The sequence below is a fragment of the Seriola lalandi genome, unplaced genomic scaffold (genome assembly GCF_002814215.2).
Source record: "Seriola lalandi dorsalis isolate HSWRI2012SDOR001 ecotype SW California unplaced genomic scaffold, Sedor1 jcf7180002054901, whole genome shotgun sequence".
Classification (NCBI taxonomy): domain Eukaryota; kingdom Metazoa; phylum Chordata; class Actinopteri; order Carangiformes; family Carangidae; genus Seriola; species Seriola lalandi.
The window spans coordinates 6,372,849-6,390,141 of record NW_019525453.1 but is presented as its reverse complement, the minus strand read 5'-3'; the positions used below and the strand labels follow the sequence as shown (position 1 = coordinate 6,390,141).

At 39.8% G+C, this 17,293-nt stretch overlaps 2 protein-coding genes across 2 annotated transcripts; one reads left to right on the top strand and one right to left on the bottom strand.

Moving 5' to 3' along the window:
• Positions 1 to 3,672: 3,672 nt before the first annotated feature.
• Positions 3,673 to 8,957, top strand: clec11a (C-type lectin domain containing 11A). The gene is made up of 5 exons (XM_023430235.2): positions 3,673 to 4,090; positions 5,468 to 5,582; positions 5,790 to 5,897; positions 6,288 to 6,371; positions 7,712 to 8,957. Exons 1-5 carry the CDS (start codon positions 3,998 to 4,000, stop codon positions 8,122 to 8,124), a joined length of 813 nt encoding a protein of 270 aa, XP_023286003.1. The 5' UTR covers positions 3,673 to 3,997; the 3' UTR covers positions 8,125 to 8,957.
• selenol (selenoprotein L) lies at positions 8,916 to 16,709 on the bottom strand. Its single transcript, XM_023430234.2, has 9 exons — positions 16,550 to 16,709; positions 15,540 to 15,618; positions 15,358 to 15,411; positions 15,130 to 15,175; positions 14,347 to 14,474; positions 14,009 to 14,123; positions 12,355 to 12,477; positions 11,601 to 11,738; positions 8,916 to 10,417 (listed from the first exon to the last, which is right to left on the bottom strand). The coding sequence occupies exons 1-9, from the start codon at positions 16,707 to 16,709 to the stop codon at positions 10,280 to 10,282; spliced, it is 981 nt and encodes a 326-aa protein (XP_023286002.2). The 3' UTR covers positions 8,916 to 10,279.
• Positions 16,710 to 17,293: the final 584 nt, after the last annotated feature.

Here is a 17,293-nt window from a genome sequence, read left to right as displayed (position 1 = left end):
AACAATTGGCGTTTTCCAGCTAATTTCTGCAGAATTTCTCAAGGAAGGGGAACAGAAGTGGGTACTACGGAGGTTTTTGTTATGGCTGCAAATACACGATCAGTCATTAATGGGTTTGATTTCATAAGAAGAGGAAATACTAATTGAAAGAAAGCGAAAGTTGGACGGTTAACCCGAAGCCTTTGCTTCAGGGTGGTCAAGTCCTTTTTTTTTCTTTCATTCATGTTTGCCTGCTTGTTTGCATTTTTATCGCCCTCCCTCTCAGCTCCATGACATCAATTCCTCCAGCTGTAATTTCTACCAGATCCAAAATGCCATTTAGGGAAGGAGGAGGGAAGGACGTCCGGTGCTGAGGGGAAACTTTGTGCTGTTCGGTTTAAACAACACATTGGCCCAGTTCAGAGTCATCAGACCTCCACTGTCTCCCTCGGGTGCCAAGCAGCCGTTCAGCAGTATTTATTTAAGGAAGCGAGAGCATTACTGTGTGAGACAGAATCTGACATAGATAATGTATGTACATAGTCATTCATTTAATGTAAAATTACAAGTTAAGGTATAAAGATGATGGCAATTTCCTCCCTAGCAGACGGTAAAAAAACAATTGTATATGGACAAATGACCTTAGACTCGAGGGTTGTACAACAGCTGGTCTCCAGCAGCAACACAGAGTTAACTGAAAGTGTGTGTCTGGGTACCGTCTACGTTGTGTGTCTCCACCTGGTGAATGAATCAGAAACACCGGAGACGGCCTGGAGACAGACCCCACTTTACTGATTCTCTACATACAAATCTGACCTGAGTAAAGTTTGACGAGCAGCACTGCTGACACTAAATGATTAGGTAAGTAAAGTGTAAGTTCATTTATTATTAATTAAATGGGAATATTTGTGGGAGGTAACCCATGCACATGCAGGGAGAAGTTGTGGTCTCCACACACACAGAAGGCAGCTGGTCAGTGGATTGAAAATCACAGCCTTCTTGCAACACTGCTAACCACTGAGCCACCCTGCTGCCCCCGCATATATGTCTGTGAAGATTCTCAGTCATCCAAGAAGTGTTGAAGTCAGTCGGACGAGCGCTTGTCAAGAAAATCAAAGGGTGGACATTTATTCATTCATTCATTCATTTCATGAGTACTCCCCAAACCAGACCTGTAAACAAGCTTCGATGTGTAGTTGCCCTTTAAGTTGCACTACGGTTCAGTGTTTTACAGTGATGATATATAGAACTAAATATTAATCATTTGAAAACTGGTCAGAATCAGGACCTAAATAGCTTATATGTACATATGTTATATACATATATATCAGTGTTGGCTTTCAAGGTACGTTGTATGTTTGTGTTCATCATCCCTCATGCTGAACTGAGGCACCTCTGTCCAGGGCAGCCGCCTCCCTGCAGCACCACCCAACACTTCCAGACCCTGAATAGCTCCTTTGTGTTCCCTCTCAGCTATTTTATTTTTATTTTTTTTTTCCAACAAATGTTTGTGTGAATGAAAAGCATTGCGTGGTATTATTGAACTTGCAACGGGACAGAAGCGGGACTGTTATTGTGTTAACAGTGTGTTAGCGTCTGTCCAGCAGGCTAATAATAAAGCAGCCTGCTCCACAGACATGACACTCTATTAAAGTGAAAATAAAAACCATACGTCCTGTTTATAAAGCAAAAAAGAACCAACACTCAGTTAGTTGTGTTCCAGACTGACATTTTCTCCTAGTCCTGAAGAATTGTGCAAGTCTGACGCGTTGAGTCACTCAGATTCCTTTGTACTGATGAGATTCTCCATGATAAGTGAGCAACGTGGGAAATATCTGCAGTTCAGCCCTAGTATATGTTTGACTATACAAGTGCAGACACTTCAGTTTCATTTCTTACATTGTAATCTTGTGGATAACAATACTAAACAGTTACGGCTGTAAACCTGAGAGGGCACTTTTAAATATAAGGCGCTTGCACATTTGACGAATCAATGACTCAATGACTCAATTTGTTTTTAGAATGCGAGAAAATGGTGAAACATTCCCACTGCACTTTCCTAAAGCCCAAGATGACCTCTTCAAATTGCTTTTATTGTTCATAGTCCAAAAATCAAAAGATAATACATTTCATATCAAATGAGACAAAGAAGGCTGGAACTGATCATTTTTGGTGTGAACCGATTTTTAAAATTTCCAGTGGATCATCTGATTAATCGATTGACAAATGTTTTAATTGATTGTTTTCAATGTAATTTCCTGGCATGAGAATCAACAACGTCAAACATAAGAGGAACATCTTTTGTTCAAGAGTCACAAATTTGTTTTCCAGACCATTGTTGTCTGTAGTCTGGAAAAGGTTTGAAGGTTTGGAGTCGGTCATGTATCTGGAGCAGCTGTGTATGTGCAGCCGTCCTGCAGACTCAAACACATCTGTCCTTCTTTGCTAAAAGCAGTTCCAGTCGCTGCCGGAGCTCCTCCCAATCTCCAGATCCCTGAGCCCTGCCTCAGTCGCTTCCCCCTGGAAACTGCTGAATTCTTGTGGCATTTTAACTGGCATACCTCCTGCTACAGCCACACACACACACACACACACACACACACACACACACACTCATGCATGCACAGGCTTTTACATAAGGTCTTTCTCTTTTCTTTTTATGTCATCATTCCCCTGGAACAGACTCATGAAGTCCTATTTCTCTTACCATTGATTTATTTAATTATACTAGAAAAGTTTGGCAAGCACACCTGATATTTGGCCAAATTAATAAAACGGCTGTGCATGTGTGTGTGTGTGTGTGTGTGCAACTGAGTTTATGACTGCAGTATGCATACAGGGCTGCACTGTAGTGAGCTGAAGTCACCTCTTAAGCCAGAGATAAAACAGGAAAAGACATAAAGAATGAAGCTTCATTCTGATCCTCTGCAATAGTAGTGCGACAAAACTTTACATTTAAAGTGCAACCATGAAAATAAAACGTCCCTCTTTTAAAAGACGAAAAGCCAGATTCATAAGCACTAAAACACACTCTTGCTTTATTTTGTTGCTCCAACCTCACTTGGTCTGGTATGACCAGTAGCTTAAAGCGGCTAAAGTTAGCAAACTTATAACAGATACTGCTCTGTAATCAGCAGGACTTAGTTTACTTTTACTTTTTGACCTCTCTTTACCTCTTCTACCATTACACCATGTTTTAGCATTTAATATTTTGTTGTCATTTGTGGCCACAGTGGCTGCTTTTTAGCAAACGTTATTAATCCAACACGGACCAGAAGTCCTAAAAGTGCCATAGGTCAATTCATAACAGCTACTGTGCGTGCATGTCAACAGATGTATATTTCCATGACAAGTGAGCAAATTCTATCTGCTGATGAAGACCGTTAAATACAGCTGAAAGCTCTGAAAACCAGTAAGTAGATCTTGAGTTCTGATCGTTTTGTGAAACTATACTGTAAACCGATTCAGGTAATGAACCTTGTATCTCCAGATTATAGATGTTAAAACAAGGCTGTTTTTCTTGGTTCTTGAACAGCTGACAGTCTGGAGGTAGATGGTTTCCACAGGACAGAGACCTGTAACGTTGGCCCCCTGTGTAAATGTGCAGTGTTCACACAAAGAGTGGAAACGGGAGGTGGGAGCAGAAAACAAAGAGCTTTCCTGTTGTTTGGCAAGAAAAGAGAGGCAAAGACGGAGACAGCAGGCACACAGCAGGGATGTCATTTTGATTTTTTGCTGTTTTGTACCTGCTGCTTTTTTTAAGGGGAGTGTGCACACCAGCTCCCATTCACATTTTTCTAATGGGAGATTCCTGCTGCTTTCCTGCTGCTGTTCCTGCTTGCCTGTGTTCTGGATCACATCTCTGAGGGAAGCACAAGGGTCAGGAGGGGAAGAAAAGTGAAGGAGAGAGAGAGAGAGAGAGAAACAGACTGTGGAGAGAGAGAGAGAGAGAGTGACTCAGAAGTGCAGAGGGAGTTTTTGCTGCTGAGGGAAAAGCAGAGTTATTAGGAAGCAGAAAATGGGACCGGCTGCCACCTCGCTCGCTCTCCTGTGTTTATGTTCTCTGGGTGCGAGTGTTCCTACGAGGACGTCCGACGCTGCACCAACACAGGTCAGGACTGAATGTGTACAGCATGTGTTCTTTCTCTTTTCTACAACTAAACCATGGAGTCGACTGACTTTAAACTACATTTCTTTGTATTGGGAATGTTGCTGTTACTTTTGCATTTTATTGATCTTGATCGATTGTTCCTGTTTGTTTGGGTGAGACATCGACCCCATTAGCAGTGCTCTCATGGTTTACACTATGACTGTGTGTAGGAGGGCATCAGATCTAGATAAATCAAACACAAAATATTAAACATTAAGAATAATTCTGCCAAAATTCAGACAAAAAGTGGTGAAATCTCAGGAAAATACAGTATCCCGTGTATGGCGCCGGCTTATTCATTGTAAGCCATGATGACACAGACCAGACATGTTAAGGATGACAATGGTGCAACAGCAGTGGTAAGACTAGTGTTAATGATGACACACCCAGAAGAGCAGGTTTTTCCTCTACAAAGACTTAATGTACTGTGTGTCTGAGCAGTGTCTGAAACAGCGCTCTCATGTTGTGGACCTGATCTCACTGATTCTGTTTGGAACAACCTCCCTGTGGACGTTAGACTGGCGAGCTCCTTCTGCGGTTTATATCCCTCTTAAAGACACATTTTTATAGGTGTGCCTGCCCAGGGTTTGGGTTCAGCTTTTTTAAAACCTATTATCAAAGAAAGTCATTCTCCTGATTCTTATTTTATTGATTATTTCAATGATTTTCTATTTTATTTCATTTGTAGCACTGCTACTATGATTTATTCCTCCCCAATGTTGAATAATCTTTGCACTGTTTTCTATTGTTCGTCCTCAATTTCTATCTTGTCTTATAAAGCATATGTACGTGTGTCTTGAAAGGTGCTTTATAAATGAACCTCATTCTGATCATTATTATTATTACATGATTATAATGGTGTTGCTGATAATGATCAAAATATTGGCTGGAAATGCCTTGTTCATGAATTAAACTGCACTGAGGGGTAAAAGTACATTAAACTTTTTTGTGTTCCTCCTTAGAGAAAAAAGTGAGATGACAGACAGTAGATTAATGATTTAACAAGCATTTCATTACCAAGGCTGTTTGCTGCTGCTGAGATTTGCTCATAAAGGAGCTCCTTATTTAGAAATAATCAGAATTAGTCAAACTCCCTCTTGCAGAATAATTATAGCAATCTTTGATAAAAGGGTTTGGCAAAGTGATCTAACGGATAATAATTCTAAAAATTAGTATTTTGGATACAACGGTAATGAGCTTGTTTTGAGCATCTGAGGCTTATTTTTAATGAGTTCTAATGAAGCTTCACAGTGTGATTCAAACAGTGACATCATTGTGTGTGTGTGTGTGTGTGTGTGTGTGTGTGTGTGTGTGTGTATGCGTGCGTGTCTTTTAAAGGCTTCTCTGCCAGAGGTGAAGAAAGCAAGAGGGGATGTTCCAGACATTCTTCCAGAGCCTGAACCAGAGCCGACCAGCCCAGTGTCAGACTTTGAAAACTCATACAACTACGTCTGTACGTCATTTTCTACATTTACAAATCATGTTTAAAGCCTTGTTCAGTCAAGCACTTTATGGTTTTTGGTCATAATATTTGTATCATATATCTGCCAACATATAAACATTATAAAAAATGAGCCTCATGTCTGTACTCTAAAGTTGCACAGTAATCTTTCTATGTTAAGATACGTCTGAATTCTCTTACTGTATTCTATCCCCACAGTATCCAGACTGGCCGGTATGGACCAGGCGATCCACAAGCTGAATGTTGGTCACTACACTCTGGATGTTAAAGTCAGTCAGCTGATGGACCGTCTGTCCAGGATGGATGGTAAGATGCTGCCTTTCCCCCGTAAATCTGCTGACGACATCCTCGTCTCTGTTTCCTCATGGACCACTTCCACATTAAACACGCGTTTCAAAGCTATATTTCTGCTGCACATTTACATCAATCGGTATGATTTTCAAAAGGAAAATTTAAGAATTAATGTGCCGCCCCCTTGAGCCATAGAGTGAAAAAGCAGTTGTGAGATGCATCATGAAACTGAAAGAAAATCCATGAGAGGAGCTCCATTCTAGAGCATTATTATAATTTGCCAGACGATGCGATCAAGCTGAGGCAGGAGTTTTATTTGTCATTACAGAGGACTCATGAGAACAATTCACTGTGATACCATTCATGTGTCCTTGTCTCTGTTGTTCCCCATCACTAACATGGCAGCTAAAGTCGGGGAGCTGGAGGACAGCATCCGGGAGGTCCACCAGCACAGCAAGAACAACCGCAAGGAGATTGGAAGACTGGAAGGTAAAACTGGGTTATTTTCCCTCAGATGTCTTTCTTGCGCCTCATGTGAAAAACATAAGACAAAGATCCGCGATTAAAAGGAGATATCAGGCAATCTGTTTTGATTTCCCTCTGTCTTCTGTATTATATTTTTAGACTGAAATGTCCAAGACTGAAAACATGAAAGAATCCCTGAGATTAAAGACATCTGGGATGTTGAGGTTTGGCAGTCAGCATGTGTATCAAAGCAAAGTCCAATTTTGAAACGTGACGTTCATCGATGAAAAGTAAAGAGCGAGCTGTTTTAAAATGTACATGTAAACCATTTGTGAATGTTCCCATCAGGATATTATTCAAGCTAAATCCGTCACTTAACTTTTACTAATTTACTCAGTCATTTCTCCACTTTGTATTTGCTTTATTGTGAGGTTACAAATGCTCTGTTGCAGACCAGATAAGATTTCTCAAGGAAATCCCTTTAGCTCTGTGTATTGTCTGAGTAAAACCATGTACAGAAAATGACAGGGCGAATGGTGAACAGGGCACATGATGAAACAGGCGAGAGTTGAAGTGTTGAGTACTATGGTTGTACTGTAGTATAAGAACCAATCACATGCAGGAGAAATCTGGGGCTCACTTTATGTTCGTATCAAAAAGGTGTGTTGTTATTATGTGACTCATCACTGATTAATGAAAGTCAACATTAACGATTATTGGTCTTCTCTATATAATATCTTACATTAGAGAAGACATGATGGCCCATAAGGATTACTGTCTACCTATCCAGACAGTTGTGGATACTAGAGTTTGAATGATAGTTTCAAGATAAAGTTTCCAGACACAGCTCTGGATAGTATTAGAATTTGCTCTGGTATCTGCTACTAAAACTCAAATTTTAAAGCTGCACTAATCAATATTTATAAATGAGCTATTTGACAAAAGATTGCGTAATTTTAAAGGCAGCTTGTAGTGATGAATCCAACTATATATCACTAACTCTGCAGTTCACCTCAGCCCTGCAGTTGTTTTGGTTTTACAGCTGCAGCTTTGCTTTCTTTGTTTGACTGTCCCTGCTCTCAGCATCCTGTCCAGCAGCAGCAGGCCGCTAATTAGCAGCTAGCTGGTGAACGTAGCAGAGCAATTAGCAGCTAAAGAGGCTGATATTTCCCGGAGGTGTTGGTAGAGGTGAAAACAGAATAATAGAGGGTGAATACTTGACTTGCATTCATCAGCAAAACACAAACTCAACTCCAAATGCTAATGTAGCTCTGTGTCTTTTTTCTTTCTGTCACCAGGAGCCGATAAAGTCAAAAATGTTCCAATTGTAAATGTCTGATGAAGCATCTGTTTTTGTGTCTTAGGTTGTGAAAAGGGGCGCAGGATGGGATACAAATGTTATCTAGTGTACAACAGCTATGAGGATTACGCTGGAGCGTCCAGAAAGTGTCTGGAACGCGGCGGCCGCATGGCGATGCCCCGTGACCGCAAGGAGCAGGAGGCACTGGCCGACTACGTCAAGTCTTTCTTCCACCCGGGGAACTGGCCCGTCTGGCTGGGCATTAACGACCTGCGATCTGAGGGCATGTACCTTTTTGAAGACGGGACGCGGGTCTCGTACTTCCAGTGGCGCAAGCACTTCCTGTCCAGCCAGCCGGACGGGGGCCGGCGGGAGAACTGTGTGGCGATGTCGTCAGACGACGGCGACTGGTGGGACCACTACTGTGATCGGACCATGAACTATCTCTGCGAGTTTGATGACAGGGTGGCGCTTTAAAATTAACACTTTCCGCGGTAGCTTCACTCTCCCACCACTTTACTACTTTCTTAAGCTTTGACCTCCAGTTGTTTATGATTATAAATAAAAGTCCAGTATATTTTCAAATAACTTATTTCCCTTTAAAAGACACTTTAAACATACCTGGATTGGTTGCTTTCAAAGGTGAAGAAGTCTTTCTTTCTCAATTGGAAACCAACTGTGTTTTAATATAAATAGCCAGTATAATTTAATTTGAATATACAATTCGTGTAGCATTGTTTAAGTATCAATATATAATATTTCACAGAATTTTAGGTTTTTAAGGTGAAACTTGTGTCTCACATGCGCACAAATGTATGTATTACTATTTAACTTCTGAAAGTACAGAATAACACTTTATCAGATTATGTTACTAATATAAATATTGTATTATTCATGCAGCTGCAGTGATATGAATGTAAGCCAGTCAGGACTCTGCTGTGATTTCATGCACAGAATTCTAAATATTTGTACAAAGTTTCCAAAAAAAAAAAAGGGAAATCATGAAAAGCTGGAGCCACTTTCTTCAGAATCAGCACAAACGGAACCTCTTGAAGATATAAATGTGTATATTTGGGTTTAAAAGGAACTAGGCGGCACTACTCAGTTACTTCAGATCTTTGATGATGTTTTAACAAAGTCTGGCACAGAGTGTGACTGTGCCGTTGAACCGCTGATTCTCCAACATCTCTGGCAAGAATAGACCAACATTTCCTGTAGTCCCGAGTCCTGCAGTATGTAAAACAAGAAAGTTGTCCTGTACATAAAAGTCTGAATGTAAATGTTTTTAATAAATCTTTACTATGTGTTAACATGGTTCACAGCATCATTTTCTGATTAGAGAAAAAATGTTAAATAGGTAAAAGACGGATTTCCCCATCAGTAAGGCTGAGTCTCGGTCCGATGTCAAAACATCATTGAGAGATAAACAGTACATGTTTTTAACAGAACCTTTTTAAATTCAACAAAAGAGGCAGAGAATCTAAAATGTTAACTGTTGTCTAAATTAAATTAGGAACAATTTCATCAAATAAACAAGATTAAAATCCTGACCAGATATTCAATAATCTTGACCGTCTCAGGCACTTTTGTCAAATTTAAGTTAAATACCGAGCCCTACTCATCCTGAGTCATTTTTAACATCAGTTAACAGTTCATGATTATTTTATATCACATATGAAGAGATAAGATCTGTAGCACAGCAGCAATTAAAATCTTTTTTTTTTCTACAGTAAACATTACACAGTGCAGTAGAAGTTTTACCTAAAAATGTAACTGCATTAAAAGATGAAATTAGAAACTTTTCTTCCCATCATCATCTCTACCCTGACCACATGGGAGAAAATCAATTCAATGAAGTAGTCAATTGTATCACAATGTAGCATGATTTCTGGGTAATGTAGTTAATTGTACCTCTAAAAATGTAAAATGTTGCTTCTTACTGCCACTTGGAGCCGCCAAAGTCCAAAGCAGCTGAACGCAGCTTTAAAGTAAAGTCTTAAGATGCTATACTGGCTAATTTCTTATATTTCCAAAGGCAAATCAGTGTGTTTTTAAAGTTAAATAACATTGATACGATATGAAATTACATTTATATTGAATTACAATGCATTCAAATAGTACTACTCATTACCTCCGCCAAGGATGTTTGTTTGTCAGCAGGATTACAGAATAAGTACCGAACCAATTTACACTGAACTTGGTGGAGGGTTGGGGCACGGACAGGGAAGACCCATTAATGTTTGATGTGAATCTAATTAAAGGGGGCGGATTCAGGATTTCTTTTTTTTTTTTTTTTTTTTAAATCTCTTTCCTTAACACTGCCAGATAGACATTTATATCAATTTCTCAGGAAATAATGAAGGAAAAAGAGGTATTGTAGGATTGTTTGGACATGGCAGAGGTATGTCTCTTTCTAGTTTTAAAATGCTGCCATCACAACATTGACACAACAAAGAAGATCAGTTGTCTTTGCCGTACAGTTTTGCGTCGGTCACACCTCTTCATGGCGCCATGAGTGCGAGACGTGACGTCATTAACGTGAGTCAAAGAGCTGCTCTTCCTCTGTTGTGTCAATGCTGTGTTAAATCAAACCCCAGGCTCTCACAGCTTTTGTTCCACATACTGATACTGTCTATGCAGAGCTGGCAGAGCGGCCTGCAGCGGCCACGGCCTGCAGGATGTCCTTCACAGTCAGCCGGTCCATGGGGGTTTTAGACGGGTGAGAAAGAAGCACCTTCCCTGCTTCATCCAGCAAAAAGTCTCCACCCATCTGAAACAGTAAACGCATTAAAGCCGCATGAATGTAGTTTTTTTTATCTTAACATTGAAACAAATTAGTGAAAAATCTACATATTGATTTGATTAATTTTATCTTTGTAGATTTGAGCCACATTTTTAACTAGCTAGTGATACAGAGAAGTCACAGCAACAAGTCATACTGTGTGTTATCATCATTCATCATTAATCAGTATCATTATTAAACTGTAATGTTCTTTAGTGTTTTGCGGAGGTGGAAGAAGCCAAATATACTTAAAGTGTCAAAAGTAAGTAAGTGCTGGTCTTACAGAAAACTGTGGGATATACAATTACATATGACATTATTAGATTGTTAATACTGATTTATTAATGTGTAAGCAGAAATTTACTGTTGCAGCTGGTCGGGGTGGAGTTCGTCTTAACTGTTTTATATAAAGTGACGTAGTTTAATCCACTGCTTTCCATCCCATTTAAAGAGCCACAAGCTAAATTTGATTACTGAAGGAAGAACATTTGCTTTGTTGAGAAATATTGAATAATCTGTCATCTTTGGGCCCCAAACTTAAAAAACTTGAAAATTATTCAAATGAAAACACACGCGAAGTGTAGAGGGGAAACGTCTCTTCGGTGAAAACATCTCATAGAGATATGAAACATGACAAAGAGCCTTGACTAGAAACTGTTTTTTTTTTTTAGAAGAGCTCATGAGCCAAAAAGGATTGTTAATCTTTAACAATGTGTATTTTATAAGGTTATATGTCTTTATGTAGAATTTTAATCTCAAACAGCTGTCAGATAAATGTAATGAAGTTACAATAAGTAAGAAGTTCAGTATTTCACAGTACAGGTCAGTTACCTTCCATCACTGGTGATCTATTTTGACACGACAGGAGCCTGAAGGTGGTTCCTGCTTTATTACCTGATCTTGATCTTGTATTAAAATCTAGCATTACACATAGTTTTTCAGTTGTAACTGAGCTTACATGGTGCATATAGCTAAATAAATTTGTGTTTAACAATAATAAAAAATAAAAAAATTGAATAATGTATACAATGCGCAGACTAAATGAGGTTTCAGGGTTTCACAGGGAACCAGCTATTGATCTTTGCTCCCTACGCAGGTAAAAACCAGCCCTACATTTCACCATGTATTTCCTCAATGTCAAACTTGTTTTCCCATCTTGTCCATTTGGTACCTGGTAAATGTCTTCCAGCAGGCGAGGGGGGACGTCGGGGAAGTCTCTCTCGACAGCTCCGTACTCCGAGTACTGCAGCAGGCAGCCGAACTTCATCACCTTGGCGTAGGACGAGCCGAGGCCAAAACTCCTGTAGATCTGTGACAGAGAGGACATCGACTGCGTCAGACAAATGCAGGGTTTTTCTGCAAAAACGCAGTCTGGCAGGTTTATATAATCAAAGACACACATTTGAGAGAAAAGAAAAACATCCGCTTGGGATTCCGCAATATGAAAAATATCTGCTGCACGATCTTATCAAGGTTCTGCGCACACACATCATGATTGATGGCCGCCTCTGTGGCATGTGGAAAATCTTCTCCGTCTCCATATTTGGTTGATTGCCCTTGTTTCCATCTCACATCTGCTAACATCTGGTGGCTGACTTTTCCGAATAAAAGGTCTTGGAGGCTCAGCTCGCCGGGCTTTTATGACACATCATCAAACAGCTGGTAAACCCTCTGGTTCCCTAAGCTGTGGTCGTATTTTGTGTTTGTGCTGAGGCAGTTTCCATGAATTACAGCTGCCTCTTTACTTTTTATGCACCTGCCCACCAGCATCGAATATAGAAATATAGACAATATAATAGACATTCTTTTTATTTTAATCCATTTTTACAGAAACCAAATCCACGTTTTTTTGGGATTCCCTTAATTTCGCATCATGTTATTCATATTGAACGGGTTGATTAGGGTGAAAAAAAACACATCCCCACCTTTCTCTGTGGATCCAGCAGCATGTCAAAGGTACATCCAGTCTGCTCCAACCACAGCTGAGCTCCCTCCAAGCTGCCGAAAGAAACCACCAGGACCCGCAGTGGCCGAGCCTCCGGGACAGCCTGCAGAGAAACAAAATGAAAGAAAATGACATATAACCACTAATTACAAGGCACCCTAAGAATACACAAGGATCTGTTAAGACTTACTGTCCCACATTTTCGTTTAAATGCCAGTTGCTTATTTATATAAAAGCAAACGGGCAGTGGCTAAAACGCAGAGTGAAGACTGTCAGTTTGGAAAAGATGTTGGAAACAGGGCGGGGGAAAAAAAGTTTACCACTCAAAATCTATAATTACATTTGAAACAATGGCTCCTAAACAGCAGGTTATATAGTTGTAGCTAGTAAGAATGATCTCATCAGGTTCCTGTCAACTCTTCAGTTTTGACAAAGCTGCCTGGATGTTGTTGCTTGCTTTTTCTTATGAGCATTATTATGGCGGTTACGACGACTATACAATAACTTTAAACTTCTCATGCTCATGATTTTCTCTGGTTGACATGGTGGTTACTGGTGGTAAAAGTGCATTTCAACAATATGAATATAAACAGTGTTCTGTTAGAAATGACACATGTATTGACGAATGGGGGCAACAAACACACCATGAGCAGCCTCTCTGTGAGAAATGCAACAGAAGAGCAACCGGTGTACGTGTCAGTGCAGCCAAACACACAGAGCTGAGAGCAGTCACTACAACTTTAGCAATTTATTCAAAAAAAAAAAAAAAAAATTGAATTTTTCCTTTCCTTTGATGGGCCAACATCGTTTGTAGTTTCAGTAGGTAACTACACAAAAATGTCAAGTGCAAAAAAAGTAACTTGATTCACCATGAACATATGAATGTCGTTGAACTACCATGTTACTGCAAATGTACAAGTTTAGCTACATGTAGTTCAACTGCAAACCAGACAATGGCTCTTGTGAGGGAATTTTCTCTTGTCCACCATGAGTGACTGAGTCAGGGTGAGAGGTCAGTATGAGCACAGCTACTGTATCAAATCATTGCTGCTGATGCTGCTGGTGCCAGGGCTGATAGCAGCAGACCTTGGATGGTCATTAACAAGTGGCTGGGTGTTCTGAGATCAGCACCTGGGCGTATATAGTCATGTTTCCTTGTTTATGGTCAATGGACCAATAGTGTATTCACACATCCCTCTTCTCCCTCTTCTTTTAGATATTTGACCAATTTTGGAGCGTAAGCTATCTGTAGTAATCTCTCTAAGTGTGTAAAGAATATCCTCAGGGGTTCCTGCTTCAGATTTGAGGTGACATCATGCACAGGAGACTGTATTGATGATTCCTCCTTTCTCATTGGGCTCAAGCTTCAATAAACCTCCTCAGCATAAGACATCCTGGACTCCGGCGCTCTTTTCTTCACTGAAATATCTATAATCTCCCTATCAGCTCTAGAGAGGAGCTTTTTCACGCTGGCTGAAGGCCACTGTAGTTCTTCTACACGCTTGGAAAGGGAGGGGTGATCAGTTGGTTGCAATCTGCAACCTCACCGCTAGATGCCACTAAATCCTACACACTGGCCCGTTAAACTTCCCTGAATACAATAAAGAGCAGAACAGAGACGCTAATTAACTGACCTGACTGGCCTCCAGCTCAGCCACGTGGTCTCGTCACGGCAGTCATCCAAAATGTCTGATGAGAACCAGCAGGAGCTTCTGACCCTGACCCATGTACTCACCCAGAGTCACATTCCTGTAACACACAACAACAGACACAACAAGGACATCAAGTTTTCACTCGGGAATGTGTATTTTCTTGGTGTTTTCATTAACGAATAAAACACATTTCCATCCAAGGCTGGTTGGAGAAAAACACAACAGAACGGATGGTGTGAGCTGGTGTTTTTGTTGCCTGCTCTGTATACACACTCACACCCTGGCTGATTAAAGTAGTAACCAGGAGTGTGTGAACTCACTTTCCGGTCCGTCCGTCAGTGAACGAAGAATCAGGGCTCAGACTGTCTGCGGTCTTCACTCCTGAGAGTTGCCCATCTGTGGTCTGCAGATCTCTGTCCACTCTCTGCAGGAAGGAGTCCCACTCATTCTGCACACACAAACAAGTAGAGCAAACTGTCTGGACTGCAGCAAACTCATTTTCTTTTTTGACGTAACTGTTGATTATTTTCTAAAGTAATCAATAAATTATTTAGTTTAGTTTATTTGGAAAATAATGAAAAATGACAACAACACAATGACAGAAAATCCTCCCACCTGAGAAGCTTAAACCAGCAAATATTTGTAATGTTTTGTTGATGAGTAATTGTCTGCACTAGCCTGGGCGGATACGTGGTTTATGCGAGCTATATTAGATGTTTGTTACATCACTAATTCACCACATACTGTCATTTCATCAGCCATTATTAGAAACATGTATTGGTTGTATTATAAAGGATTTATGAATTGTAGCAACTTGTGGACAGTGTGAATCTTAAAATTAGCTATAATACACATTTCATATGCATAATTAAAGATAATTACTAATGTGTTGCATTATATTAAATTGAAAACAGAATATACTGGTGTGGACTTGGTTCTTGGCCGTACGTAATGTAGAGTTTAATCCAGCCAGAACAAGATGCAGGTTTTATCATGAATAAATCATGATTTTTTAAAGCAAAATCAAATAAATGCAAATTCAAAAAATAATTAAAACATTTGAAAATGCAAATTAAAAAAAAACATCTCTCACACATACAAACCTCCAGCTGCAGAAGCTCCTCCACCTGCTCTCTCACTGCTGCATGGCTGCACAAATACAAACACAGTGTGATAAAGAGGCATCAAGGCTGAGTTAGGCCTTTCCATTAATTATTAATTATACAGCAACCAACCACAGTGACCACAACCATCTCCACCACTGCATGGAGGAGACACTCAACGCCCATCAGCAGCAATCATGATGAGGGTTCAACCCAACCCATACTTACTGATAAGACTTCTGCCAGACGGCCTCCGCTTCACTCTTCTTCTTCACTCCAAGGCTGCTCAACAACGACAAAACATCAAACCAACTCAACAATATAACCATACGTGAACATTTTGATTTAAAACAGCCGAATGACTTAATTAAACTTTAACAACCCCCACACACACACACAGCCAAACACACCTTTTGTAGAAGTCTGTTCCTGCTGTCATCAGGCCAAATAAAGTGGTGATCTTATATGGGACAAAGTTCTCCAGGGAGGCTGTGTGAAAACAATGGGTCATATTATTGGCCAAGCTGATTTGTGCAATGTCATTATGTTGGCAATAAGCATGACAGGGATTACGTTACACCACTGTGTTGCCAGTGGGACTTTTAATCCAGTGACTTGATCACACGGATCTGCTTCAACAAGGCATAAAATATCCAGGTTGTGAAATATTCAAAAGGAGATCCGTGAACTACATTCATGTTACATGCTGACTGTAACAAACACGCAGACACTGATGAAATAGTAAAAGCAGATGCAGCAGCAACTCAGTAGGATGTTACTCAATTTTCTGTACTGGATTTGACGTTTAATCCTACATGATGAAAATATAACCCCGGGCTCCTAATTCTCTACATTTTGGTACTTGAGTGCTTATTGGGAACTAAACATAAATTGTTTAACCAAGAAAATAAAACATGAATTCGGATTATACAACAGTTAGTTCCCACCAAGTAAATTGATTGTGGGACTTTTAACTACACGTATCCCTCCGCTTCACAGGTTGTTCTACTAACTGTTAATTAGCGTTACATTAACAGTCGTTATCTATCTTAGACTGTAACAAACCTTGCAAAGATGTTGTATAAAAGCAATATCACACTCGAGGTCGTGATGTTGTGCTGAATATCAGCATGACTAAATCATTTTAGTCTCCTCTTTAATTCGGCTCGCCGTTTTCCGCTACAGCCCAACTGCGCACTTAAACCCGTAACGTTAATAGAAAATACTAAAGTTGTAATTACGTAACAATAAGTGTTCATTTGTATCTTCTCTATGCCGAAGTGCTCATAAGACCAAACCAAATTCACTCAACATACAAGTCGTTTTCTACTTTCGTCTACTTCCTTCCTTTGCAGCAAAACACATTAAAACCTTGACATTTTCAATGAAGTCTGAGGTCCTTCTTCCAGATCAGTCCTACCTTCTGCATCCTGCTTAGCATTCTGGAGAAGAGCTTTGCCCAGGTTCACCAACAGAGTCAGAGCACTTGTTAAAGTCTCCTCTGACACTGTCACGTCCTCAGCCATGATCACCTGCTCCCGCCTCTGGTCTAAGAGAACTGGTGGTGAACCAGCAACCATGTGAGCCCAAATACTTCCTGAACACGTGACCAAAATCACGCCCAGAGGTGAGAATTAAGATTAGCAAGAGAGGGAGATTTGAGTTTGGGAGCTTTCTAGTCAGACTTTATTTGATATAAATAAATAAAAAAACACAATGAAAGGGAAAAAATGAAGAAAACAATCATTTAGAAACACATTTTTACGAGCAAAAAGTCTGAATTCTACGTTTTAGTCAAAACTTTTGAATATGGGAGAATCTTAAACTGTAATTACAGCTGTAGAATCAGTACAATAAGTAAGAAATATAACAGCACGTCTAACGGGAATACTCAAGTAAAGTACAAGTACTGTAACAAACAGTTTAAACATCTATCTTGGGTAAAATAATAATAATAATAATAATAATAATAAAACAAAGAATTCTATCACATTTTAAAGATTTGTTCATGGAGTAGCAACTCTTTTAATATCTGTTCAAAATTTAGGACCATTCTTAATTTAACAAATATTAATGAACATGTGACTTACTTTTATTCCTATTTATTTTTTATTTATAGATTGGCAGTTGTTTGTAGAATTCTTTTTTTCCCTTTCAAGTTATG